General features: G+C 47.9%; 8 protein-coding genes across 8 annotated transcripts; 3 read left to right on the forward strand and 5 right to left on the reverse strand.

Moving 5' to 3' along the window:
* Positions 1–97: 97 nt before the first annotated feature.
* BJ212DRAFT_1392580 (cleft lip and palate transmembrane protein 1-domain-containing protein) lies at positions 98–3,229 on the reverse strand. Its single transcript, XM_041337071.1, has 17 exons — positions 3,177–3,229; positions 3,061–3,148; positions 2,972–3,005; positions 2,598–2,917; positions 2,433–2,547; positions 2,292–2,377; positions 2,198–2,236; positions 2,076–2,148; positions 1,700–2,027; positions 1,576–1,645; positions 1,319–1,438; positions 1,192–1,267; positions 1,105–1,144; positions 893–1,043; positions 670–740; positions 528–606; positions 98–468 (listed from the first exon to the last, which is right to left on the reverse strand). The coding sequence occupies exons 1-17, from the start codon at positions 3,212–3,214 to the stop codon at positions 361–363; spliced, it is 1,836 nt and encodes a 611-aa protein (XP_041187104.1). The 5' UTR covers positions 3,215–3,229; the 3' UTR covers positions 98–360.
* Positions 3,230–3,575: 346 nt separating this feature from the next.
* On the reverse strand, positions 3,576–4,188 carry BJ212DRAFT_1283959 (uncharacterized protein; the record flags this gene model as incomplete). Its single annotated transcript, XM_041331790.1, is given in 3 exon segments — positions 3,576–3,643; positions 3,661–4,028; positions 4,040–4,188. Coding segments are annotated over 3 exon segments (585 nt in total), but the record flags the coding sequence as incomplete, so codon positions are not given.
* Positions 4,189–7,533: 3,345 nt separating this feature from the next.
* On the forward strand, positions 7,534–8,896 carry BJ212DRAFT_1392594 (14-3-3 protein). Its single transcript, XM_041337072.1, has 5 exons — positions 7,534–7,701; positions 7,756–7,822; positions 7,871–8,177; positions 8,230–8,573; positions 8,624–8,896. The coding sequence occupies exons 2-5, from the start codon at positions 7,756–7,758 to the stop codon at positions 8,668–8,670; spliced, it is 765 nt and encodes a 254-aa protein (XP_041187106.1). The 5' UTR covers positions 7,534–7,701; the 3' UTR covers positions 8,671–8,896.
* Positions 8,897–8,924: 28 nt separating this feature from the next.
* On the forward strand, positions 8,925–11,914 carry BJ212DRAFT_877498 (uncharacterized protein). Its single transcript, XM_041344258.1, has 12 exons — positions 8,925–9,496; positions 9,546–9,599; positions 9,651–9,723; positions 9,773–10,052; positions 10,109–10,133; positions 10,237–10,325; positions 10,375–10,458; positions 10,513–10,548; positions 10,707–10,921; positions 10,974–11,159; positions 11,216–11,307; positions 11,367–11,914. The coding sequence occupies exons 1-12, from the start codon at positions 9,087–9,089 to the stop codon at positions 11,581–11,583; spliced, it is 1,761 nt and encodes a 586-aa protein (XP_041187107.1). The 5' UTR covers positions 8,925–9,086; the 3' UTR covers positions 11,584–11,914.
* An 810-nt stretch (positions 11,915–12,724) lies between these two features.
* On the forward strand, positions 12,725–14,730 carry BJ212DRAFT_1570918 (uncharacterized protein; the record flags this gene model as incomplete). Its single annotated transcript, XM_041342055.1, has 10 exons — positions 12,725–13,001; positions 13,093–13,187; positions 13,226–13,472; positions 13,505–13,681; positions 13,737–13,823; positions 13,858–13,921; positions 13,974–14,233; positions 14,282–14,332; positions 14,363–14,567; positions 14,633–14,730. The coding sequence occupies exons 1-10, from the start codon at positions 12,870–12,872 to the stop codon at positions 14,728–14,730; spliced, it is 1,416 nt and encodes a 471-aa protein (XP_041187108.1). The 5' UTR covers positions 12,725–12,869.
* Positions 14,731–14,994: 264 nt separating this feature from the next.
* Positions 14,995–15,777, reverse strand: BJ212DRAFT_1283970 (uncharacterized protein; the record flags this gene model as incomplete). Its single annotated transcript, XM_041331791.1, has 5 exons — positions 14,995–15,075; positions 15,128–15,197; positions 15,247–15,351; positions 15,377–15,464; positions 15,525–15,777. The coding sequence occupies 5 exons, from the start codon at positions 15,775–15,777 to the stop codon at positions 14,995–14,997; spliced, it is 597 nt and encodes a 198-aa protein (XP_041187109.1).
* A 1,751-nt stretch (positions 15,778–17,528) lies between these two features.
* Positions 17,529–18,866, reverse strand: BJ212DRAFT_1486490 (kinase-like domain-containing protein; the record flags this gene model as incomplete). The annotated part of the gene is made up of 7 exons (XM_041341126.1): positions 17,529–17,756; positions 17,810–18,037; positions 18,094–18,131; positions 18,183–18,213; positions 18,279–18,446; positions 18,511–18,579; positions 18,633–18,866. The coding sequence occupies 7 exons, from the start codon at positions 18,864–18,866 to the stop codon at positions 17,529–17,531; spliced, it is 996 nt and encodes a 331-aa protein (XP_041187110.1).
* A 2,029-nt stretch (positions 18,867–20,895) lies between these two features.
* On the reverse strand, positions 20,896–23,387 carry BJ212DRAFT_1486492 (kinase-like domain-containing protein; the record flags this gene model as incomplete). Its single annotated transcript, XM_041341127.1, has 10 exons — positions 20,896–21,240; positions 21,291–21,328; positions 21,383–21,413; positions 21,465–21,641; positions 21,705–21,773; positions 21,824–22,090; positions 22,142–22,237; positions 22,294–22,326; positions 22,382–22,586; positions 22,624–23,387. 10 exons carry the CDS (start codon positions 23,385–23,387, stop codon positions 20,896–20,898), a joined length of 2,025 nt encoding a protein of 674 aa, XP_041187111.1.
* Positions 23,388–27,090: the final 3,703 nt, after the last annotated feature.

The following is a 27,090-nucleotide window of genomic DNA, read 5'->3' on the forward strand; positions in this document are numbered from 1 at the left end:
AGAAATATTTTCCACGGTCCGATGAGTGCGGTGAAATTCGCGTGTTTCTGCCTAATTTTATACAATATCGCCGCAAAAGTCAAAAATGTTCCAGCGACGGCGAAAACCAAAGGTTCAGAGTTCCCCCGCGCATCAGATCAATTGGGGATATTACAGGATATCTCTCAATCAACAGGCACTCCAGATAATATAGTCAACCTGAATTAGCAAGCAACGTCAAAGCACTGTCAATGGACGGTCTAGAGTGAGTCAATCGCATTTACGCGGGCCCCACAGGAGTTAGCACGCAGAAGAACAAGAACATTCCATTAGACTAAGCATTCCGAGACGCTGGGTTGATCAGGCGAGGTCCTTGGAGGTCTACTTGTCCTTCTTTGTCTCACTGCTGCTATCAACTTTGACGACATCCTCTGCCATTACCTGACCATACTCGTTCACTCGTTTAGGATCGATGCGGTAGATCCAGCGCTAAACAAACATGAGGCTTGAGTCTAGATTATATATGGAGAAATAGCTCATAGACCCACCTGATACAAGAAAATTAAAAACACAACATCATCCCGGAAGCACGCCAGCCGGTGTAGCATAGGCATCTTAATGCAGAACCTGTATTCCCGCGAAAGGTCTTGTGAGCCTGGAATTGTGCACTGATTTATCGTAAATTCTTACGCAAAAAGGTCGTCGACAACTGTCGACAACGTCTTATATATCATTGCCTTCATGGGCATATGCGCCACACTCTGAAGGAATATCGCAAGTCAGGACAGGACATAATCCCCGTATGGGCAAGCGACAAACCTTGAGTTTGTAGTTGATAATGAGTTGAGGTATCAATTGTGCCTGTCATAATTCATGTCAGGTAGCCGAGTAGCAGCATCCAATGCGGACTTACAAAGCCAAACATATACACAAATGAAGTCAGCGTCGAGATCACGAAGCTGTACCATCCTTTATGGGTCTCGTAAATCAGCGAGTAGATCGTATAAGCGGCGAGTAATGGAATAGTAAAGTATGACACAATGCGGAATGCAAGCTTGTCATACCTGACCAAATACTTATGTCAATATTCATTGTCCTGGATCTGCAGTGACTGCATTGACTCACTCTTGTGTCTTCTTCTCATCGTCACTGAGGACATGCTTATCTAATGGCCGTGTATTAGCGCACGAAAACACGTGCAGGAAACTGTACCTTTGATACTAAGCATATAGGGCAATTGAGAGCCAGACGGAGCAGCGATGATGCTGATATCCACAGCCTTTGTGATCTGCGAATAGAATCAGGCCAACTCGATTTTGTGGTAATGTTCCTCATGCACCTTCCAGGCCTCGATAACGACACCCATTCCAGACCCCATAAGGATCATCCAGCTCGTGTTTTCGTTGTTGTCAATAAGGTACAAAAGCACCACGGTCTGGACGAACACATTCGTTATTATCTAGAAAACAATCCGATACGCCGGTCAATTTGAGACTGGGGCGTCTCCCGAAAAGGCAACATACTGTTCTATTGAAGGAGAATGAGGAGTCACTATGACAGCCAACGACGCCTGCACCACGTAATATCTCACCTGACAGAGACGCCTACCAGCTCCTTTCGCTGCCGCCAGTGCGAAACATCTGATTTGAAGGCAAGCATCTCGAATCTTCAGGCGCCACAGGATCAATAACGTATCCGATGATCGCCGAGATGCACTCACACAACATGCAACATGCTAACCAGTCCAGTCAGACCCAGGAACCATGGATTAGTCTCGGTAAGCATTCGTTTGACCTCGTCAAGTTCCGCTCCTGCGCCACCACCTTGTTGTTTGAGGGCTTCGTCGAAGCCATGACTCATTGATGCAAATATCTGGAATTTGAAGTATGACATGGGTTGGAAAATTACTTCAAGCGGCAGCGTCGGGGTGGTTGTATTAATTTCGATTAGATGCGAGCGAAGTAACCAGAAATCATTGGGGAAGATTATAGGCTTGTAGAATCCTTTAGTGCCAGTGTCATCCCGCGCGCCTGGAACCAGGTGCACATCTAAATCATAGTGAATTATGTGTCCTAAACCCTCTTAGACAGACATACGCTCAACGAGGACCGGGGGCAGTTTGTTGACTTCTATGGCCGTCTCGTCGGAAACGAGAGCCAATGTGAGGTTCTGTTTATGGGTTTATCTAGGAAGAAGATTCATGCAAATTAAGATCTACCTTGTGCCAATGCGACACTATGACATCGTCTTGCGGCTCCTAGAGGATCCTACTCGTCGAAAGTGGTAGCAAGAAAAAGGATACAGTGACAAACCTTTTCCACCTCTTCATTGTCATCCGGATTGGAAAGCAAATTTTTCTCTTTGCGTGCTTTCACTCTGGGCATGAAACGCGTCAAAACTGAAATAAAACACGAGTCAATCTTGGACTGAAAGCCGGCAGGTTCTAGACTCACGTTTCCGAACATGATGTACTGAATGAGGATCAAAAGAGGGATTTGAAGGGTCCGGACTTGCGCCATCCTTGACAAGGAAAATATCCGCCCATAAAGATCCGTTCTTTTGCACAGTCTGCACAAGTTTCCATATAGATATTGGAGGGATAACATTAAACAGCTCACCAGGGGAAGGTTGATATCATACGTGGCAACCCTTGTCTCCTTCCAGTCTCCGAAAACGATGTTCTCCCAGACGAAATTGGGAAGACCGGCGTCCTGGTCTTCCCGCCATGCTGACGTCCATTGACGAGAAAACACATCGCCATTCGGCGAGGTCGAGAAATATACGTGCATGGATAAAGGTTGTCCGATTTTCCACGCAGGATATGCTTGTACGGGGGGTAAAAGGAATGGGTTGACCTCACCTGGCTGAGCGGCTTCATTACTAGGTATTGCTACAGAAGGGGCAGTTGAAGGCTTTGCCGGTGATATGAGTTTCATAGCTAAACATTCTCCGATGAGTCTTTGAATTCCCGAGCAAATAATTGGTGACGCACCAAGCTGAGAGAATGCCCATATTAAAAATACTTGCTGCAGATCGGGTTAGCTGCGGTATTGCACAGATCTCAGGTAAATGTGCGCTGACCTGAACCACTGAAAACAATTTCCGGACTGGACTTTCATCCTGCTCGGCAGGAGGGCCAGCTTGAGCATGAGCTGGCGTAGACATGGCTCTGTATTAGCTGTGACAAACCAAGGAACACCGTTACACGCGCAACATCCAAAGTCAGCTTCATCATCACGTGATTGGGCACATTTCTATAGACCCAGCATCTTCAAGGGGTCAAAGTATACGGTCGACATGTTACTCCCAAATGGCGATTTGTGTTGCCAAAGAAAGAAGTCTTGTTCGCCGAGCCTGCACAGTGCATTTCGGCGGACAGTCGTGCCATAACCAAATTTTCGAGATACGAAGTTCTTCCCGGTTTATCTCGAGGGGAATCAGGGATACTAATGAAAATATTGTAAACCATTCATGGGAGCAACAGTAGTGTAGGGTAATTACAGGGCAAGTATGTACCTATAGGATCGATCAGTGACAAGAAAGAAGTCGTAGTTGGGCACTCTTCAAAACATTTGTGAGGGAAGGCGATGAGTAATCTATGCGCCATACGTTCCATTAAACTTGAACTCTCCACTATCGCTCCAGCGCATGTTTACGTGCTGACCTTCTCCCAGTAAGAACAAGTCATGCTTAAAAAGAGAATAATTAATGAGGCAAACCTGGCAGATGCGTCGAGGCGACCAATGCGTTTTTCAAAGTCATCAATGGGCATCTTGTGCATTTTCCACGTTGGTGGACCGCCAAGGCCTAGCACAGTACCAAAGACAACGGGATCAGCGCAAACGCCATCGTAGGACCACTTGGCAGTGCCAGCCTTGCACGATGGTTTCCACTGTAATTCACGTTTATGACAGGTTGACAGATGAGAATGATCGAGGAAACCTACGGTCATCTGTTTCTTGATACCACTGTTGGCAGCCTTTCTGATCTTCTCGACAGCCGCGGCAACCTGATCCGCACTCATAACTTTGGGCGCGGAACCAGCCTTTCTTTGCTGAACACTCTCTGCTCAAGCTCTTTCGCGTACTGGGCTAACTCGACCAGGGACTGACGGATATCATCGTCGTCATCTGGGATTGGATATGTGTCAGGGTGAGCAAGAATGGTTTTGACGAGTGCTTTCGCAGAGGAGTGAGAAGTGCGGGATTTGAAGATGACGCTTCCTCGGCATCTGATTTACGTTTTTATGCTGGCATTTCGTGGGAGGCGTTCACAGTTGTGGATGAGAAATTGTGAACTGTATGACGCGACGCGTTTATACCCGGCGTGACTCAGCGCGTCGTCACGTAACGCTTCAAAGCTTCAAGGATGTGTACACTGTACCATTCTCATTTGCACGGGGAGACCATACTTTTCCAGACGCATTGCAAGAGGCCCCTTCGGTTTATTTAGATCCTTCATTCACCTTCAACTTCCGCACAAACGCGGGCTGATTTCGGGAACTCTTTGGGCTCATGCTCAAACTATACCACTCGAATATTCTTTTCTGTACATAGCTCGGATAAGTAAGTATGCTAACAATCCATCTGGTTCCTCCCCTTTGTTCGCAAAGCCAACCAACACATAGATACAGAATTTGCATGATCACATATCATGGCAAGTGACACTGGTGCTGATGTCCGTTTGCAGCATTCGTGCACAATGAAAATCGCACAAGCCGTGACATGGCTCGGTTGCAACTTGTAACACGCCGGGACCAGGCACTGAAATGGCTTAACCCAAATGATGATCAAATGATCCAGATCTCCTCCGCCTTGGCACCGAATATATCAACTGATCGGGTATCAGGCCATTCCGTCGAGGATGCTCCATTGCTCACATGTCTGAATCAATAATGAATCAGTGATCACGGGAGCGCTCTCGTACATCATGCATCACTCCTGAGCTGTACAGGGTCTGCCGCGGCACGGACGTGAGACCATATCTCTTCTAATGAGTACAAAAATATCTGGTACTAATACTGTGCTTTGCAGTATCTTCATAGCATGATGGAATACATCTGAGCCATTTAGGCCGGCTTTTATCCAGTCTTCATGGTGTAAGCCCTCCGGTGTCGTCGAATACATCACCATGTCTCACTGATGATCGAACAAAGGAAAGCCTGTCTACCCTACCTTTGAAGACAGGAAGAAGGCCCAAGTCAGAGCTCCAGGATTCGAAAAGCTCCAAAGGTTTTGCAGTTTTTTGTGAGAAGACCAGTAATTATGGCATGGTTTTTGTACGGTAAGATATCTATCGCATGGATAAAGGCATCATTAATACTGAACTGGACGAGTGGATTCGCTCCATGTTTCGGTGGTATTGCATTTCAGCCCATCTGGACTACCCACCTGGTCCAAAGACACAGCGGATGATGAATGGACGCCAAGGGACTGGATGCTACATGATCTCCTTGCACCTGCCAAGATCAGATTCTTCAACAAGCACTGGTTACCCCTGACAGATCATAAAAGCGATGAAGCTGCACAGAGTCCAACATATTGAAGATTTTGATGAGAGCCGCCGACATTCCTGCGCAAGATAAGAAGGGTCAGAGATATAGCATATTCCCTGATGGGTAATTTTGGCGTCAACCTGCAGACTGCGCATTCCGCAGGTCCGTCGAAGCTTATCATGCAGGCGGATGACCTCTCTGTCCTCAACTGGGCGGGCAAAGCTGCAAGGCATCACAGTTCGCATGCTATTCCTAGATCGCCATAGAGTTTCGTAGGCCATCGAGATGTGCGGTTGGTAAAGAGCTTCTCGAGATTACTGACGAACCTCAGTTTGCGAGTGTATCACTCCTCAATATCCAGCGGTCCGTTCCGTATGCTGTGGGTGGCATACTCGAGTGCCCGCTGTGTCCAACCATCCAAATTGATGTCAATACAATTTTTTTCCAATAGATTTTGAGCTGGTATGCTCTTTGAAATCTCAACTATTCAGTGCCACGGATCGAGGCCAAGTTGGCTGGCTTTACCCTATTCTGCAAACGCTCGTACTCCACAGACGCCTGGGTACACAGGTCAACTGATTTGGTTGGGCTTGAGGCTGCTTCTACCCCTGACATGAATTTCACCAGTGGCAGAAACATCGCTATTCCGAACGTGTCGGCACAGCACGATGGGGTGGACGACAGTGCGTTATTAATGCTGAATCGTGCTGAATGCATATGTAGAAGAAATTTATCTATAATTATTACGCCCTGCCAATGACTGACGCATACTCCTAAATTCAGGTTTCCAACAAAGCCGCGTAGGGCAGAGGGAAGCACTACTAGTACATGCACGACCTGAAGCCTAGTGAAACCCTATGCAACCGACTGTCTTCCTTGTCATGCATGGCCTGGCTAGGGGGAAATTTTTAATGTGACTTGGGGTGAAGGTACGAGGATGAAATTATTGTGGAAAGATGCACGATCATGGTAGAATGCATAACGAGGAAGCGACTGTCATCCTATGTGGCCTGCCGAAAGGAGACTAGGTATAACCTGTCTTCTGTAGGCTATGTCTGTCATCGATAATTTTGCCTTCATGCTTGCAGTTTTTCATGTAACTCTTTTTAACAAGACGCTCTGCCTTCGATCGACGGGTGCACTGAAGACTGCTCGACACTGCTTTCAAGACCGCCTTTGCGTCAAGAGGGGTCAGCAAATACAGGAAGCATTACATAAATGTATTTCGCCATTCGCTCCGGCGACTAGACAAATTACTGGATGATAAGTGACAGATAAGATAAGAATTAAATTCACGCCAGTAAGAGAAGAAGGCGGAGACACTGTGAGTAACCTAGAAGCTCGACATAGGGCATGATCGCGCAGTAGCCTGATGAGGGGATTCCTTCGAGATATCGGTCTCGTCGTGTATAATCGCGGCAAGTCTCCCCAAATCAAACCATAAAGAAGACAGTCGTTCCTTCTTGATTATGACCGCGGGCTACCACATTCGCTCAAATCCGTTAAGCGCGGAGAAATACGTTGCGCCAGTGTGGGATAGATTATGCGCGGGTAAATTGATAATGGCATGACCAGACAACGTTTCCAATGCATAGAACATAGCGTGACCTGTAACGGCGATAAGATTATTCGTGTGAAAGGACAAGAACGTTGAACATAGGCCAATGGGAGCCGAAACCTGGATAGCCTGTCAGTGTCATCACCGCCTGCGTCGTAGTAACGTTCATGATGGAGCTTGGTGACGGCACGTCTGAAGAGGAGCGAATTCTATAATTGGCGGCTGGCAGTGTTCGCGAGGCTATGTGGAGCGCTTAGTCGATAAGAGTTCAAGGACGTCTTAATTCAAGTACCTGCAGGCCATCAACAATAAAAACATATGAGTACAACATTAAAAAGATGGCCGAACAACGAGGCCGACAATGACAAGGAATTGACACAAACGAGGTTCTAGAATTCACAATAGCAACAATCAAAGACACAGATCTTGGTGAGTGTGGCGTGGGAATATCTTCTAAAATTGGATATACCCTAGACCCTGCCCTATACCCGAACCCTCTGCCCAGCTCTCAATTTAATTTTGCGGTTTATTTCCACAACGCTCCTCTTTTCTAAACAACCACCATCCTCAACTCCTCGTACGTCCTCCTCATCTTCCTCAACGTCAAGCTTGCCTTGCTCATTGTCTTACTCTTTCTCTAGCTCTATACTCATTCTCAACTCATACAATAGTGAGCATTTGACGCGTTTAAGACGCGTCAATCACGTTGCTAACTGTTCCTCAGATGCCTGAAACGCGTGAGGACTCTGTCTACCTCGCTAAGCTCGCTGAGCAGGCTGAGCGTTACGAAGGTAATTAACCAACATGCCTGGCTTGTACAGTCGCTTACAATCATTTAGAAATGGTCGAGAACATGAAGCGAGTGGCGTCGTCTGACCAGGAATTAACTGTCGAAGAGCGCAACCTTCTGTCCGTAGCATACAAGAACGTTATCGGTGCACGCCGTGCATCGTGGCGCATTGTCTCTTCGATTGAGCAGAAGGAGGAGTCCAAGGGTAATGAGGCTCAAGTAGCCATGATTAAGGGTTACAGGGAGAAGATTGAAGGCGAGCTCGCCAAAATCTGCGAGGACATCCTCGACGTCCTTGACAAACACCTAATCCCCTCCGCTGCTTCTGGCGAGTCGAAGGTATTCTACCACAAGATGTACGTCTCCCAATGACATGCGTAATCATTCACTGACGTCATACTCCAACAGGATGGGTGATTACCACCGTTACCTCGCAGAGTTTGCTACCGGCGACAAGCGCAAGGACAGCGCAGACAAGTCCCTGGGTGCCTACAAGGATGCATCGGAAGTTGCTGTCACAGAACTACCGCCCACACATCCTATCCGCCTTGGTCTTGCCCTCAACTTCTCTGTCTTCTACTACGAAATCTTGAACAGCCCCGACCGTGCCTGCCACCTTGCCAAGCAAGCATTTGACGATGCAATTGCTGAGCTTGACACGCTCTCGGAAGAGAGCTACAAGGACTCGACCCTCATCATGCAGCTACTACGGGACAACCTTACCCTCTGGACTTCAGACATGCAGGATTCAGGTACGTCGTCTTCCTACCAACCTAATATGCGTTTCTTAGCTGGCTTACAGAGAAACCAGATACGAAAGACGAGGCTGAGGCTGCAGGCGAAGACTAGAGGTTTACCTTTGTCTTTTCCCTCCGATCTTTATATCAGGTTACCCGCTGCTATCTCGCACTGATGCGATGTCTGATAGTTTGGGTCCTTGACACTTCATTTGCATTTCCTCACCTCTCGCATCGTCTCATTTTCGTATGTTCCTTTATTATCCGTAGCCATACTTGCGGTCTTGCCATGTCACGTAGCCTGTAGGGGCAAACAAAGATATTATGAAACTCCTCAATATCGTGTGATAATTTTACTCGGCTCCATGTCTCGGACGATGATAGCATGCTATGATACTCTCGTCAGTCTTGGTTTGTTGCAAGGACAGCGAGCTGCGAGGGTGCCAACTCGCTATCCAAATATTCGAATAATCTGCATCTGTGTTACCTCATGTCCTGAGCTTGTCTGCATTCGTCCGTACCAACACCATGTCACGCAGGCATGAAGCTAGGAGGCTCATCAATCTATTGAGAGTGTTTCTGAAGGCATTGGCTCGATATGTTGCTTTCCCGTTACGACTCATACATCGTCTGTTTCATACCCTTTTGCAACTATATCGTAGGCGCCAGTTCCTACCCACTCAAAGGGACGGACACCTAGAGCGAGTTGCTGGCTCAATCCTGCCTCCCATCCTTCCTGTGAGCAACCATACTCAACTACAGGTGCCACCGCTATCAGGGACCGCGGCCAATTCATCGGTCTCATTATTGTCTCCTGCAACATCAGCTAATCATGGCCAGCAACTGCGTCCTGCAGCTCCAATCCTCCCCCAGTGTCATCCAGTGTTTAGGGCAACCACGCCCTCCCAGGTGATGCGATACAATAAAAACCCTCAAATGTGGGCTTCTCATCTTTCGAATAAATTCATGGACTAAATAGGGTCGCAGCAAGCGTGAAGTCAAACTTGTGAATATTCCTGCTGGAAAGAGAGACTATTCAGAGTGAGTCCGATCATTTTGTTGGAGCAAACAGTGCTTGATGACGGAGCGTAGTTTAGAAGACAGCGGTGACTGGTGTGCCCGTGTACACCCCGAAGGAGCCCTATACTTTCATGACTCCGTTCGCGTATATCATTCATTACAACGTACCCTCCGTCGCTTATTGCAAGTAACAGGGTATTTACACTGACTCAAACATGCGGAATGAAACACGCCGATCTAGCATGGCCTCGTGTATCGACGAGTTGCTCGCTCTGATGGCTTCACGTTGTGGATTGCAGCTGCATAGTGGTGGCATCGAGCTCGTGGTGGAGTTGACAAGGAATCCGAATCATCATAGGGTGTGCAGGTACTATTTCGTCGATCATCCCAACCGTCTACTTTTCTGGCTTGATGAGATGCCCACGGCAAGGATCTTTGATGGAGTTCTGGGAGTCGAGAAGTGGAGCCACATCAGTGCGTCCTCTTACAGGAGTAAATATCACTGTGTTCTTGATTCTTTACATCTTCAGAGTATGCTATCCAACATCAGTACTGGCAAGTCTGTCATTGTGTGTATTCATTGTCTGGTCGTGACATTCTTCTAACAGAGTGATGGAACAGGACTTGCAGTATTAGTGTAAGATTAATCAGATTTCAGGCAACACTGCGAACTGTATCCCAGTGACAAGCTGCCAGGCCGTCAGTTACTCAAGGAACTCAAGGAAGTCGTTATGCATGCTAGCGCTGGTAATATTTCCTTCTCAGTCCACCGTGTGTCGCTGAAATGAGTTTATAGAGATTATTACAACGGACTTATCGCTGTCGCCCTTCGACGCTGATGAATTATCGAAAATTCTAGATTTGATCGATCGACTTGAAAGTAAGCGACAGGTTTATCTATGGCGGCAGAGCGATCACTGATTCTTGACACTAGATGACGTCCAGGGTGCCCATTATACATGTGTCATAGGTACGCGTCGTATTTGAATCCTGTTTTCATTTAGAGGATGATTATTTCTCAGTGAGGTTCATGCGCTATTTCTGTAAGTTCCGCGCTGCAGAATACATCGCTTCTAACCTCCCAACTAGCGCGAGCTCAGTTTTTCAATTTTTGCGGACTGCCCGAAGCCCGTTTAAACGCGGACCAGTCTCTTTTCGTCAAGGAGAAAAAGTCAAAGTTTTTAGTGGCTTTGTCATGGGCCGTTAACGTCGCACTGTTCGATGCCCCGCGGTCACACATGGAAGAACTCCGACGAGTGTGGGTCGACCGGAGCATCAACTCTCCGCGCTGGAAGAACTTTAACAGCAAGCTGAGCAGTGAGTGGTCGGGCATCACAATGTATGTGCGTACTGTGAATCCTATCACTTGACACCTATTTTGCTGAATCATATCAGTCAACTGTAATGGTAGCAGTGGATGTCAGTTTCCTAGCTGTGCCTTCCGTAAATCCCCAGAATACGGGTTCGGTCACGGTTATCAGCACGTACATTTCCTTGTTTTGCATCGTCGGATCGTTGGTCGTGTCCTTGTTTCTCACTAGACAGAATCGGATGTATGGGCAGGAATCTGCCGACGCAGCGGTGAGGAAAGAACGGTGCACCGGTGATTAAATATTGCTGAAACAAAATCATCGCAGGTCGTATTCCTCACGCGCGTAACAGGATCTATATTCGGCACTAAATCGCTCGCGACTGTGCACGGTCTTCCGTATGCTATGCTGCTGTGGGGGTGAGTATTTTTGTTGTTGTTGAGCCTCCGTTACTCACGTAATTCCTGTCCTTCTGTAGCATGGTGTATTTCATAATTGCGTTCTCGTACCAGGTCTTCACGTCCACGCCCATCATCACTCTCGCGACCACCGGGAGTGCATGTGGCATTGTGGCGCTTTTCACCCTGTGGCTCGTAAGCGCGGCGAGGGAATTCCATATTTTGCCGTGGTTGCAGGCGCATTTCAAAGAGAAATGTCGGATGCTTAATCGGATACGATTTGGGCCACAGCCTTGATAGTGACTCGGTCGAGTTACATTCCGAACAATCGTTCGGTGTATTATTAATATGCATATCAGACATCCCGAAATGCATTACTGCTACTTATGTTGTTAGACCTTATAATTGCACCTACATTTACACGATGATAGCGGTATTGATGATCCTGCCTGTGTTTATTCGACACTGTTGCTCGCGTCTACGATATTCCATGCCAAAATGGCCAAGGAACTTGGATAAGTATGTGCATATTGGCACAAACGATGCATGTCTCATTCATTCAACCCCGGAGACATTTTGACAACTATCGGAGTCGTATTTCGCCTGAAATGACATTCCCAAGAATGCGTACAGTACGTTAGCCAAAACTGGAGCAGAGGTAGAAAGAATCGAACATTAAATAAATCAGGGCGTCGTTCAGGAAGCACAACTCTGATGGTCGTCGAATGTGCCACGAACCGCCAAAGTCAACACATCAAGGGAGGGCTGGTAAAATTGGTCAAGATGGTAGTTATTCCATATCAGAGGATAGCCTGAGACTCTGGCATGTCGTTGAAGATGAGCAAGAATATTTCTTGTAGGAGATCTACTGAAAGTTGATGATGGATGGGAGTTCTGGATAGCTCAGGTTGACGGAGATGAGGTTGACGAGGGAAACAAGTGAATGAACGAAGGATAATATGAATGCATCGATCCCGTGCTTGAGCAGTTCCTGTCCTAGGGTAAGGGTAGCAGTGGGAAGTTGCGCTCATGACAGCGCCAGGGCCGCGTTCATAGGTTCAGTTGGGAGCGCCGGGAGGTCGTGGTCAGCAGCAGCAGGGATAGGGTTTGAGTGCACAGCACACGCGTATGGTCGAGGGCGAGTGGCATCAAGGCGATGGCAGACTCGGAGAAAGTGTGGGTGTAGTGTTCGAAAAGGTGGCTGTCATCTGCATGGTCGGCGATGAGGAAGAAAGAGAAAAAGACGCAAGCTGCAAGAATATAATTAATATATTTCGCAATTTTAACGTAGCCGCCAACGTCCTTAAGTGGGGGTCTCCCTGCCTAGGCTCCTTCCTACCGCTGTGGAGGGAGAGAGGCGGTCTACTGAGTAGTACCGAGTGCTACTGAGTGACTCCCTGAGAGCCGTGTCATTTTTAGAACCCATGCGTGCCAAATTATACTTACACAGCCACAACATCACTATGTAGATCCTAAACCTTGTACAGTTCGTTCTAACCTCGACACCTGGCCGAACCCCTAATACAACCCTTTTCATATCTTCTTTCTGTACGTATCAGTCAAACCTTTTCTGCAGGGAGAAAATGCATCATCTGCCGCCAAGCAACGCCAGCACCTCTTTGGCCGTTTCCACGGAGTCCACGTCTACCGCGAAAGAGAAGGGCGACACTTCTTCGATAATTCTGCTGCCGCATTCTAGATTCAGTGCCATTGGAGTTGGCGGTAGTAACACTCGGATCATCACGGAAACGGGAGCTGCTGGACGACTCCAGTATTGACAGCAAGTATAGCCGGAATAAATGGGAGGGTACGACGAAAGGCACAGAGCGGCATAGTTTGTTCGGAGGCACTTTCGCCACATCCTTCGGGAAGTCCAGGCAGCCTCCGCCAAGGATCAGCTCGTACGCACCGAGCTGCTTAATTACTCACTTTGAAACAGGTCATTGATTAACAACGAAAGTCCAATGGATAAATGTTCGAGTCTCAATCTTTCCCAGTTGTACAGCGGTAGTAAATCCTCGAGCCGCCCATTAACATTAGACAGATCGCTTTCCAGCACTCTTTGCAATCCCTCGCGCAGCGATTCTCTTGATGAGAAGAGGAAGTCAAGGGAGAAGGGGAAGACGTTCGAGAAGCTGAAAGGCAAGGATGCGGATAGTCAAACACTGAAAGAGAAGTCCCCGACGGTACTGAAAAACCACATTGCAGTGGTCCCAAGAGCCAGTCTCGAGGTCCTATCACGTTCAAGCCAGGAAAGAATATCATTGACCGGATCGGCACCCCTGATCACCGAGGATGGATGCGCAAGAAAGGCGACCATGAAAATGCCTGGAAGGTGCGGTACTTCGTTATCAAGGGCCCACATTTGTACATCCTGCGGAGTGACAACAAGACGGTGGATATCACAGCCTACTTAATCATGAAGACATACACTGATGCAAGTTGTTCAGGAAGTGAAAATCAAGAGTTACATCAATATTGTCGGATACAAGGTTATTGTGGAGAGCGTCGATCCAGGACGTTATGGCTTCAGGATAGTGCGACAAGACGCATTTCTTCAGCTCTGATGAGCAAATCGTGGTACGCGAGTGGATGAAAGTGGTCATGAAGGTCACCATTGGCAGAGACTATTCGAGTAAGTCCGAGCCATCACCTTGGTCGCTTATCTGACATTCTGTTAAATAGAGCCTGTTATTTTGTCAACATCCCCACTATCCCTTTAACAGCCGCCTATGCAATGAACCCTCCCCGACCGTCGTCTCCTACCGCTCGCGATGCAGCGCGAAAGGCTTTGCGTCGCGAGAATCCAAATCAACTATCTTCTCGTGATGCTCACGTTCTGATGGGTTTACCATCGCTGAATGCCAGCGACGCACAGGATAGCGAACGGGCCCGCCTTGATTCGTTCTTTACTCAGCAGCCCATTTCAAGCCAGCCTGAGGGACGAGTCCAGATGATCATCTGTGGCGAACCAAGCTCCTCCCCGCCCGATTAGAGAGGTATGCCCTTCGCGAACTATCGCAGTTTTTCTACTGCCTTCTCTGCGGTGAGACATAATCTTACGAACCTTATACAGCTGAATCCTTCTAACGTGGGTCTGATTGAATGGGCTAATTCACACTTACCAGCTGCGTTACAAAATTATGATCTCACTGGCCATCTTTTCACCGGTCTTGCTCTTCTTCGTCTCTCGGAATCAGTTTTAAGGAAATCACCCTCACCCCCCGTGCCGGACTCGGCATTCCCATCTGGCCCCGACGACGACAAGGACTATTTCGCCTGTTTGAGTTCCTCCTCGACAATGACGAAAAAATGGGCAGCGTAAGCATCAACGGCATCCGATGAGGGACACGCGATACAATATTACAGCTTCTCAAAGTACTCAGGGCATGGGAAGACAAGAAGATGGTCATATTGAGATCTGTTGGCGCGGGGAGAATTTAGGCTGGTCCCTTCATGGCCCTCGATATAAACACTTGAAAGAAGAGATGAACTCATTTGGGCTGCTTATCACTCGAGATCGCAGACTCGATCTTCAATCATTCATTTGCGCTATAGATATCGTGATGACCCTCGTATGCATTTGGGTTATGGATATCTGGCGAATATCACATCCTGCGGATAACTACATTATGTATATGGAATGGATGAACTTTTCAAGGATCGTGGCATGTGTAAGGAATCAACGTGACAACTCATTCATGCAGGTCAGAGTTTGGATGACTCAGATGGAACCATGTTGATGTATGCAGCTGATGCGATTAGTCGGTGTCGCGTTACATTCCATACCTGTTGAAGTCACATGAGCAGATGGCGCAACGAGAGCTTGTCAGAATCTCACTTCACAACGACCAGAGCGTGCCCGGCTACCAATGGCAAGTGTCGTGCTCACGATATGTAGTTTGTCGCCCCTGGCACAATGGTTCAGCAGGAATTAATCGATGTGCCATTTGAACGTACGGCACCGCTGGTGAGTGAAACACAATATTCAAAGACTGTTGTACACCGAATACGCCATAAGCGCCTGTCGAAGCTCTAAGGACGTAAATGGGCGTTGGCGAGCAGCTGCGCATTCATATTAGCTCCAGACAAAACATGAGTAGAAGAAACATGCAGTTCAATTATCATGGCCAAACAACCACCGTGCATGGTTCCACCTTCAAGTTCATTGGCCATGTCTAAGCCGGGCGCCACATGATACGTCAATGAGCAGAGCGTCTACCAGGAATCTAGGGCACCTTTATCGACGATCACCTCAAAGACGGTCCGTCCTTCGAGTTTTTCCGGCTCCTCTGTCTTTGACAATACAGATGCCTCTGCTAGTCGCATCCGGGACACGAATTCGGCTGCGAAACCTCTGAAGGGCTTGCCAGTCGAACGCAAGACGTCACGGGGGTTCAGCCGCACCATAGAGTTCAGCAATGTAAGTTTTGTCTCCGGAGAAGCATTCCCTTTCACTTGGGAAGTGTCGATATTGTTTTCTGGCTTCATCTGGATGAAAGAACCAAGTTACAAGCAGGGGTGTGTGAACTTGCCTGCCGAAAATCAACTTGGGGGCCGAGTAGCAATCACGATTGCATAAAAATGACCATCACATGGCAAGGACTCGGGACAAGTTAACATTCATTATCGTCCTTATCTTGCACGACTTCCACCAGAGTTCCAGAAGGTATGAAACTCGTGAAGTACGTACCAGGGTACCACAATGCTAAAAGCTCAATGTACGAAAGACTGGTTACTTGTGTTTTAATGACATACCTCAGTTTTTCGGTTCCCTCTCTTGCTGGTTGCGCCATACTACGGGCTCCTAAAGCATAGCATTGACTCTAATTGAAGACTGACTTCTTTAATTGTTTAATCCGTGCACAATTGTAAAGTGGACGTCGGCGATAGCACCAGCCAGCGTCATCGAGGAGTGGTAAAACACAGCGCATAGATATGATCTTGGAAGACAGTATATTCGGAGACAGACGACAGGGTCAAACATTAAGTTCTCTGGGATTATCAAAGCCTCACGAGATGGTATGTCAGATTGCCATACATTCAAGACTGTCTGGGTTACGTTCTCGCCAAGCCAAACTCGGATACCTGCGGGTACCTCCTCGTACCCATACCCGTGCAGGGGAGCCAATCACAGGTAGCCGTACCCGACCCACGATTCAAATATTCACCCGCGAGTGGTGCCTGGGTAAGCCCTACCTGTCATGGGTGACCCTAGATTGGACTTGAATATTGCCAAACATGGGGCGCCAGCTTGGGCAGAGAATAGGTGGGCGGAGGCACGATAAGGGAGAGACGTGTTTAGGAAAAATAAAGCCTCCAGCTGGCTGCTTTTACGGTCATGCTTGTGGTGGATCTGTTGACACACAATTATTTGTATGTTCGAAATCCGAGTGCATCTACTTACAGTGCTTTGCACGTGTTTGCATGTATTTAGTGGGTATAGGCATATGATGTACCCTCGGTGTTCTAGTGATAGCTTCTGCTTACCAGACAGATTATCTTCCCATCCCCGCATTATCTTCTCCTACATTAGCACAATGCACCATGCCACCTAGAGGCCCTACAACACCCATTCATGACAATGTCTTAGGTTCAGCCCCCTGTACCAGCGAGATCGCTGATAATCTCATTAATCCTGCCCTCTATGATGGATATTTTATTTGTATACATTATTACTACTGACTTTCTGTTATTTTTTAGCCCCCCCCCCCCCTTCTATCCCGAACGTCTTCGCGCCCTCTCCTCCACTTGCCACAGAAAATCCAACACCTAGCGGGAAGTCCATGTCCATCATCACACTCGCAACCACTGGGAGTGCATGCGGCATCGTAATGCTTTTCCTACTATGGTCTTAACTGCGGCGAGATATTTCCATCTTTTAAAGGAGTTGGTGTGGTGGCTCAAATTTTGGATTAGACGCCGTTTCACACCTTGATAGTGATTCGGCTCAGTTACCTTTCGGCCTGTGTTTCGCTGTACCAAGTAGTCAAATTTGATCAAAGCATTGCAGAATGATGTCTACCGATCGGACAGTATATTGACTAACTCATGAAGGAGAATATATCGCATGAGGTCTGCTGTGGGAGGCCAGAACTAGTGTACGTGGTACTGGTAAGTCCAGTATGTTGTGATATTACAATACAAAAGAAGTCTGCGGTTGACCCTACATTAGTTACTGTGCATCATGCTGTCTATTTGGTTGTACTGCAAATAAATTCTTAGATAAACCAGTTCAAGAATCAACGAGATCTGGACAGCGAATAAAATTCATTCCTGATCACGTCGTCAGCTCTCTCCGTCGATGGACGGTCCCCCGGATCAGTTGACCAACATTGCTCGATGAACTGCCAATGCTTTTCAAGGAGCACAGGATAACGAGATCGGGAAGGCTTTTGCGACTTATGCATAGCCAAGATGATAGCGGCATCATTCAGGAGATAATAATAGGGAATCTTGTTCGTGAGAACCTAAAAGCGGAGCTTGTGATATCACCCAGAGGTCGAAATCACCCCAGACACACCTGCAGCATGATACCGCCGAAAGAAAAGATGTCACTCTGCTCGCTTGGCCGTGCTGGAGATCCATCCTCCCGCTCCAGTACAAGTAACTCGGGAGCCATCCATCGCACATTTCCTTTGAGATTCGAAGTCCAGGAAGCCTGAGAGGCGCTTATAACCTCCGAATACATCAAAGAAAGACCAAAGTCAGCGATGCAAGCAGTACCATCGCCATTGATGAGCACATTAGGCTGGAGGGAGGTCTCATCTTAATCAAATTGAAACTATCGAGAAGGGTCGAGCTCACCCCATTGAAGTCACCATGGATGACATTGTTGGCATGAACTGCAAGTAGTTACAACCCCGGGTCCAGCATCAAACCAACTAAACACTTACGATATTGCAGACCAGCTATGATATCTCTGAGCTAAGTTTGCCATCAGTCGGTAATCTACATGGAATACAAGGACTTGCCATTTGGAATCGTCTAACAAGAGTAAGAGCTGCACCCTCACGCTCCAGATAGGCTGTCAAGTTACCATTCTCCGCCCAAGGACTCACTATCGCTATAAATGGGCCAAAGCTAGCTGTATAACCATAAACGGGCAGAACATTTGCATGCTTGAGTTTGGCACATATTCTGAGTTCGCGCTTTATCCTCTATGAAGTGCAACCTCTGGGGTGAGTCATAGATACAAGCTTTCATCGAGCTACAGCCACTCACGTTGTTCTTTTTTTTCTTTGCTTCACCAGCTTGATCGGTAGTATACACCTGCAATGTTTTCACTGCGACCTGCACAATTATCAATTTGAGGCAGATGGTCAGACAAAAAGCATCAAACACACCTTGATCGGTCTTCGATCGTTGAGATAGGTACATTTCCAAATCTCCCCGAACCCGCCATGAGCAGCAGGATAGTCATCGTCCTTGGTGACATATCCCGTGAGGTTTTGAAGCATGGCTTCAGGGGGGAAATTACCAGATTCGTGGTTATGAAAAGAGAGAACTGCGCCAGTGTTGGACAAGGAGGGAAGAAGTTCCTGTGTGTGGGAGGGTAACTTGGGTGACCATGAGGCCATTGTAGAAGGTCTCGGCGGTAGTGGGGGAAGAGGTATGGTGGACAGTATTGGTGCCCTGAGGACATCTGGAGTGGATCCTCCGTAGGTCCATAGACTGTTTATAGAGATTGGCCTTGCCCCACCGCGTAGCGCATGGACGGTGGATGTACAGGGATGACTGTACACTAGTACTCTAGGTGATTGTTGTGCGAGTCAGATGCTAGCAAGGATGTCGGGTGGAGTGTTGCATAGGTAGATGTTGTTGTCATGCAACGTTGTGTATGCTAGTCGGCGCGAGTCGGGTGTGAGGATAACGTTGAGGGGATACGGAACATCAAATGAGGCGAGGAGCTGACGGGACTCAAAGCCCAGAGCTGGATGGTGTGGTCATCAGAAGCACTAGCAAGGAGGGCGCAATCAAGTGAGAGTGTTAGACTATTGATGACACGGGTGTGGCCTCGGAAGGGGGTTCCGACAGTCATGAGCGTCGATGGCTCAAACTCATAAATCGTTTTCGGGTGGTCATCCGTGAAGCTGAAAGCAGTTACGATGGTCTTGTCTTTCGTAGTCCAGAACACTGGCGCGGATGTCATGCCCACACCACCATTTTTCCCCACTCTAACATCTAATTTCTGTGTTTCGACATCCCACACTTCAAGGTGTTTCCCCCGCCACGATTTAACTGCGAGCTTCTTCGAGTTTTGCGAAAATCGAATGGCGCCCGCCATCTCATCACTCTTGAATGGACCAGCCACGAGTTCGCCAGTTTTCAAGCTCCATATCCGCGCTGAGGAATCTTTTGACCCGCTCGCCAGCAGCGTGCTATCTGCTGAGATATCGATGCACCGTGATTGGCCTTCAAGTGTTCTCACGATCCCCGTCTCAACCTCACAGACTTTAAACTCCACGTTCATGTAATTTCCACCACCTGCGGCGACCCACCGACCATCCTTTGATACCTCCACCACATGCACGCTCTGCCCCCAAACATTCCGAGCTTCTTCAATTTCCGTACCCGCTTCTAGGTCCCATAGACGAGTGGTCTTATCATATGATCCGCTGATCATTCCCTTGCCGTCCGGGAAGTAGGACATGGATGGAATAGCGTCCTTATGACCCTTCAAGGTCAACACGGGTGTCAAAACATAATTTTTTGCTGCTGCGGCGGGCTGTATTGATATGGAAGCCATGGTCGGTCTCTGCCAGAGATATTAGCAGGAACTGGTAAGGTTTCGGTTGTGATTTGGGTTCAAGGACCGTCAGTGAGGTCTCTTCGTGTGCTATAGTCTGACGTCGATAAAGATTTTGAAGGATGCCCACCTATTGGTAGCTGGCACGCTTTGCCTGCTGATGCCGATTGTCAGCTCGTCAGCATCGAAAGTTCAGACATATTACCTAGAGGCTAGCAACTAACTTTGGGAAAGAGTGAACGATTCACCTAAATGAATATATGTGCGTCTGGCAACTTCATCTTGTATGTACTTCATAACATGCCTATTCAGCATGGCATCTGGGCATTGCACAGCATTTCGAACCTTGTATCTACTGCCTTGCTTTTCGTTAGCGCTTAACTATGATTGGACTATCTCGGACAAAGAAAGCCATGCTGCAGTGCGCCCTATACCCTTGAAATCAGCATTGATAAGATCGTTGTGGGATCTCTGAGCAACCCTTGTGTTGAGTGCATTCCTGCCAGAGGCACGAGGGTGTGGATCCATGTGGGGTTTCGGGTGCAGCTATCCATTGTCTCCAAGTCTGACTTGCTCATGTTCGACACGTCTCTTGATCCACACTACGACTTTAGAGTTCGCCATATTTGTAACTCTTGCAGTTGTAGTTTTTTGTCATGCTACCCGCCATCCCTCTCTTACGCGTTGTTTAGTGTGTACACCCTGAAGGAGCATCATTTCCACCGCGTATGGTATTCGTTATAATGTACCCTCGGTGTTCCATATATCGCTAGTAATAAGGGTATTAATTTATGCCAACTCGTACATGCTGGAGGAACGTTGGAGTGGAATGAACTTGTGTGGGTGAGTGACTTGTTCTTTTAGATTGCAGCTGAGCAGCGGCAATACCGAGCTCGTTCAGACTCAAGGAGGGTTGGGTCATCTCCACCAGGTAGCCAAATATACAACTGATAGATAGGGGGGGTACAAATGCATTGAGTATGCATAATACCGCCGAATGAAAAGATGTCGCTCTGCTCACTCGGCCGTCCTGGAGATCCATCCTCCATATCTGCTCCAAGTAGCTCAGGAGCCATCCATCGTACATTGCCCTTGAGGGTGGAAGTCCAGGAAGCCCGAGAGGCGCTTATGACCTCCGAATACATCAAGGAAAGACCGAAGTCAGCAACACACGCAGTGCCATCACCATTGACGAGCACATTAGGCTGGAACTCACGTCTCAATCAAATTGGAACTATCGAGAAGTCGAACTTACCCCATTTAAGTCACCATGAATTACTCTGTTGGCATGGACTGCGAGGAATAATTATGACTCCAGGTCCAGCACTGAGAGTAAGTACCACGTACGATATCGCAGACCAGCTATGATATCCCTGAGCTGAGATTTCCATCAGTTTTTAGTCCACATGAAATACAAGGGAGGAATTACGATCTGGAATCTTCCAACGAGAGTAAGAGCCGCGCCTCCAAGCCCCAGATACTCCGACAGGTTACCATTCTCCGCCCAAGGACTGACTATCGCTAGGAATGGGCCGAAGCCATACGTATAACCATAAACGGGTAAAATATTTGGATGCTTGAGACTGGCGCATATTCTGAGTTCACGCTTTATTCTTTACAAAATGGCAACCCGTGAGTAAAAGATGCAGTCTTTTATCAAGGAACTCACTTTGATTTTTTTCGTCTTCGCTGCACCAAGTTGATCGGCAGCATAAACTTGCAATGCTTTCACCGCGACCTGCCCAATTATGAATTTTAGCTGATGGACAAACAACACCGCAAACGAACCTTGACCGATCCGCGATCAATGTGATAAGTACATTTCCAGACTTCCCCGAACCCGCCACGAGCGACAGGATACTCTCCGTCCTTTGTGATATATATTGAGAGGTCTTGGAATATTGTTTCAGAGAGATCACTAGGGTCATCATTACGAATGGGGAGGACTGGGACGGTGTTGGAAGTCGAGGGAAGGAGCTCGCAGGGGTTGGGGGGTAAATGCCGCGGTCCTATTGTAGGAGAGGGTATCTGCGGCGGAGGGAGAAGGGTAGGCCACTGCCACATGTCAGTAATGGCGGACCCTGCACGACAACGGGCGAAACTGACAGGGGAAGCTGGTAGAGAATAGGAAGGGAGGCTCCATTGCGCATTCTGTGGGGCCTCACTAGTGGATTGATTTGTGGTGAAAGAGAACGCGTCACACTGCAAAAACGGGATTAATTGGGTGGTATAAATGAATAAATGAAAGGGATGAGTACATCAGCGAAAGGTAGGTTTCTAAGAGCACTGACCTGCAAGAAAACGTTAGCGCATGAACAACATTAGTATTCGGGGTGGGCTGCGCACTCTAACTTGTGGTACAGGCTGAATGTTAGCGAGGGTTTCAGGGAGAATGTTGCATAAGTAGATGTTGTTGTTGCGCCGAGTGGTGTAAACTAGTTGGCACGAGTCGGGTGAGAGGATGAGGCAGTGAGGATACATAACATTGAATGAGGCGAGGAGTTGACGGGACTCGAATGCCCAAAGCTTAATGGTGTTGTCATCAGAAGCACTAGCGAGGAGAGCACAATCAAGTGAAAGTGCTAGACCGGTGATGATGAGTGTGTCCTGCAAAGGGAGCTCTAACAGTCTCCAGCGTAGACGCGTCGAATTCATAGATCGTGTTTGGGGAGCTAGAGTATTGGAAGCTGAAGGCGGTTACGATGGTTTTGTCTTTGGGAGTCCAAAACACTGGTGTGCATGAAAAGTGAGCGCCACCAAATGTCCCCACTTTGACATCCAGTTTTTGTGTTTGGACATCCCACACTTCAAGGTACTTTCCCCACCGCGATTTGACTGCAAGCTTCTTGGAGTCTTTCGAAAATCGGACTGCGCCAACCAAATAAATACTCTGGAATGGGCCAGCCACGAGTTTGCCAGTTTCCAGGCTCCATATTCGCGCTGTTTTATCTTCTGCCCCGCTCGCCAGTAGCGTGCTGTCCCTGGAGATATCGATGCAGTTGATCTTCCGCGAGTGACCTTCAAATGTTCTCACAATGGTCCCCGTCTCACAGACTTTGAGCTCCTCGGATCCGTCACCTCCACTTGCCGCAGTGACAACATATCGACCATCTCTTGATATCCCCACAGCATGTACATCCTGGTCATAAACATCCCGCGCTTCTTCAATTTCTTTTCCCGCTTCTAGGTCCCATTGACGAGTGGTCTTATCGCTCGACCCGCTGATCATTCGCTTCCCGTCTGGAAAGTAGGATATAGATGACATATAGTCTTTGTGACCCTCCAAGGTCAACACGGGTATCAGAGCCAACTTCTTTGCTGCCGCAGTGGGCTGTCGCGATCTGGAAATCATGTCCTGTTTCTCTGCCAGAGGTTGACAAGTACGTGTAAGGCTGTTGTTTGGAAGGATTCGAAAGACCGTTGGTGAGGCTTTCTCGTATCCTGTGGCCTGTCGTTAATAGTAATTTCGAAGGATACCCAACTACTGGCAGCTGATACACTTCGCCTGCTCGTAACTTCGGGGAAGGGCGAGGGAATTCACCCGATTGAATGTGTGCGTCTGGCAAACCCTTGCTAACACAACCCTTCACACCTGTACGGCATTACACAGCTTTGACTTTTAACGTTACCGCTGCAACCCCGCTGTCTCCATTTAATCATATCCATGGCCATTTCCGTTGCTGGAGTCCATCAACTGATCCCACCCAGCCTGACCTGCAGAGTGGCCAATGAGCACAAGTTAAGTGGCAATCGTGTGCGTCTTCTCGTTATGAGCTCAGAGCCTTAGCTCAACGCTCAACCATAATTGGACTATCCCGGACAAATGCCAGAGTCATGCTGCAGTTGATCGTGTAGTACGTGTCAGATAATCCGGTTCTTTTCCACATACCCCTTGACAGAGTCTCACCAGTAACACAGAGTCCTTTACAAAAATTTACCAGTTCTTATTAGCTGGGGGATATTACAGTAGTTTGAATCGATGAGCATTTTGATGTTATTATGGGTCCTGCCATTGACTATGATACCACATATCTGACTACGCCTGTTGTGCTCTGTGAGTTTCTTTCGTGTCCTCAACTTCTCTGCTCACAACATCATGTCACGCAACAATGATCGAAGGCTCATGAAAAGCTTGCGAGTGTTTCTGAAAGCAAGTTCAGATATCTTGTCTTTCTGCTACGACTCATTCATAATCTGTTTCACGTCCTTCTGTGATCATATCTACGTACTGATATCGGAGTTCCGATCCATTCACGCAGGCGGACATCTTTCGCCACTACCAAGGTCTGCGTCTTGTTCATCCATCCCACCATTGCCGGTCCATGCCCCTCCATCGTCCTCTACTTGTGTCCTGCAGCCACCTCCTGTAGCTCTAGTCAACTCCCAGAGCCGGAGCTCTGCTGAGTTCCAGCTATACATATCCTCTGAGGTGATCCGATATGATAAATCAATCCACTTCAACAAGAGGTCTTGTATTTGGCCTGAAATCTAGCGTTGTGGTGATCACAGCAAGCTCGACATCAACAAGTACAAGGTTTTGATGGTTTATGTTTCTAGAGTATGCTGTCAAGCGTCAATACTAGCAAGTCGGCATTGTGTGTATTCGTTTGCTGTTTTGAATCTTTTGATAAATTGATGGCACAGGATGGGCAATATCAACGCAAAACTCATACGATTCCAGGCAGCAATGCGATATGTACAGTGTACAGCGGCAAGGTCCTCAATTACTTAAGGAGCGCAAGGAATTTCATGTGCATGCTAGTGAGAATCCGTGCTGAATGCATCCACAGGCCGCTGAAAGGAAGGTGCACAGGCTATTACCGCAGACGTGTCGCTCTCGCCTTTCGATGATGATGAATATTCCAAAATTCTCGACTTGGTTGGCAGATTTCAAGGCAAGCAGAATATTCCTTCATCACGGCAGAAGCATTAGTGATTCTCGAAACTAAACAATCAGAGAACAGGGGCGGCGCCCCCCATCTCGTTTCCTCCAGGGTTTGATTTTTTCCAGTCAGGTTTTGGTATTTCAGTGGGTTGTTATTCCGCGATGCAACGTCTCCAAGCTTATTCCTTCAATACTTACAGATTCCAAAGTGCCGATCAGTCCGTTTACGTCCAGGAGTACAGGCATAAGCTGATCAGCTCTTTTACGAGCATTCAACGCCACATTGTTTGGGACCCCATAGTAACATGTACATGAGCGAGCTCCGACGACGATGGGTCGACTGTGATATCGACTCTGGGTGCTGGGAGAAGTTTCAATGGTTGAGCATCGTGATGCCTGTCATGATTCTCACTGTTCGATTTCGACCTTGGCTCAATCCTGTCAGCCAAACTCTGCTAGCCTTTTATGTATAGCGGTACCTTCCGTCAATGTGATAGGAGTCACATCCAGTCCCGGTGATATGTTTCCATATTTCGCATTGGTTAGCGTCCTTGTTTTATTTGAACAGACCAAATCGTCTTTATGAGCAGAGATCTGAATAGTACATCGGATCATGGCATCGGTGATCCAAAACTAAAGTTTTGCAGATAACTTCGCAGGACATGCGGCACGCACCCAGACACAAACCGGGGATCTGCGCAGACTTGTACCCAGACCGGTAATTTCAGAGAGGTCCTCGACTGTCCATGCCCTTCCGTGTGCTATGCTGTTGTGAGGGTGACTGTACATTGAGGGTCCTTCTTGGCTTATTGAAACCCGGTTCTCCCGCAACATGGTGTATTCCATACTTGCATTCTTTTGCCAGGTCTTCACATCCACGTCTACTATCACACTTGCAACCACTGGGAGTGCTCGATCGAGCAGATGCGGCGTTGTGGCGTTGGTTTATACTATACGCAGCAAGGGACTTCCATGCTTTGACATGGTTAACATGCTGTCGCGGTTCACGGTTCGGTGCTTGCAGAGTAAAATGTCGGATACGGCCGACTCGACTCAGTCAACTTCTGATCGGTACTGGTAAATACTGGTAGGTAGTAGTAGCAGTAGCACACATAGGCTACAGCCTAAATTTCAGTTATGGTGTTGTGTACATCAATAGGGTAGTCCTGCCTAGTTCATTATACCCGGTCTTGCCATGAGGTCTGCAGTCGAATCACTGAATGACTATTTCATGAAGCAAACCGACAACTTGAAGGTTGTGATTAAGTTTAATTAAATAGAGTTACTGCCAGATGCCTCGGGTGTTTTATTTTGTGTGCCTCGTGTCCTCAACTTGTCTGCTAACAACACTATGTCGCGCAACCATGACGGCGGGCTCATACACCGCGTGCGAGCGTTTCTGAAGGTGTTGTTCAGAATTCTCGCTTTCCCGCTGCGACTTGTACATCATCTATGTCACACCCTTCTGCGGCTATACTACGATTCATGTAGCATCGCATCCAGGCGCCGATTCCAGTGCATTCATACAGACGGACACCCAGAGCGAGTTGCTGGCTCCAGCCAGCTTACAATGCTTCCTCCTCCGAGCAACCATCAGCTGCAGGTCTCATCATTGCCAGGGCCTGCTTCCTGTTCATCCGGCTCACTGTTGCCGACCCACGCCCCTCCGTCATCCTCTAATTGTGTGCTGCAATCATCTTCTGCAGCTCCAGCCAACTCACAGAACCAGAGCTCCCCCGAGTTTGAGCCATTCGTGCCCTCCGATGTGATACGGTACGACAAAGTCCCGTCAATGTGAGTTATTGTATCCCAACTTTCGACTGCAATCCAGTATTGATTTGATCACAGAAACCCCGACACCAACAAATACGAGTTTATTGATCCTCTAGAGAGAAATTTCTTAGAGTGAGTGCTGCCTTCTTTTTGATCGAAATAAGTACAAATGGGGCGCAGTGCACATCAGCAAGTAGGTGGAAACTGGCGTGCCTGTATACACCCAGAAGGAGCGCTCTATTTTCATGACCCTACGCGCGTATGTCATTTATTACCGAAATATGAAGAAGACTTGGACTCTTACTGCTAGTAACAGGGTGTTTATACGGACTCGAACTTGCAGAGCGAAGGTCGCCGATGCAAAATGGACTCATATGTGAATGAGGTACTCGCTCTT

This window comes from Suillus subaureus, assembly GCF_016647635.1.
Source record: "Suillus subaureus strain MN1 chromosome Unknown BJ212scaffold_55, whole genome shotgun sequence".
In the NCBI taxonomy this organism is placed as follows: domain Eukaryota; kingdom Fungi; phylum Basidiomycota; class Agaricomycetes; order Boletales; family Suillaceae; genus Suillus; species Suillus subaureus.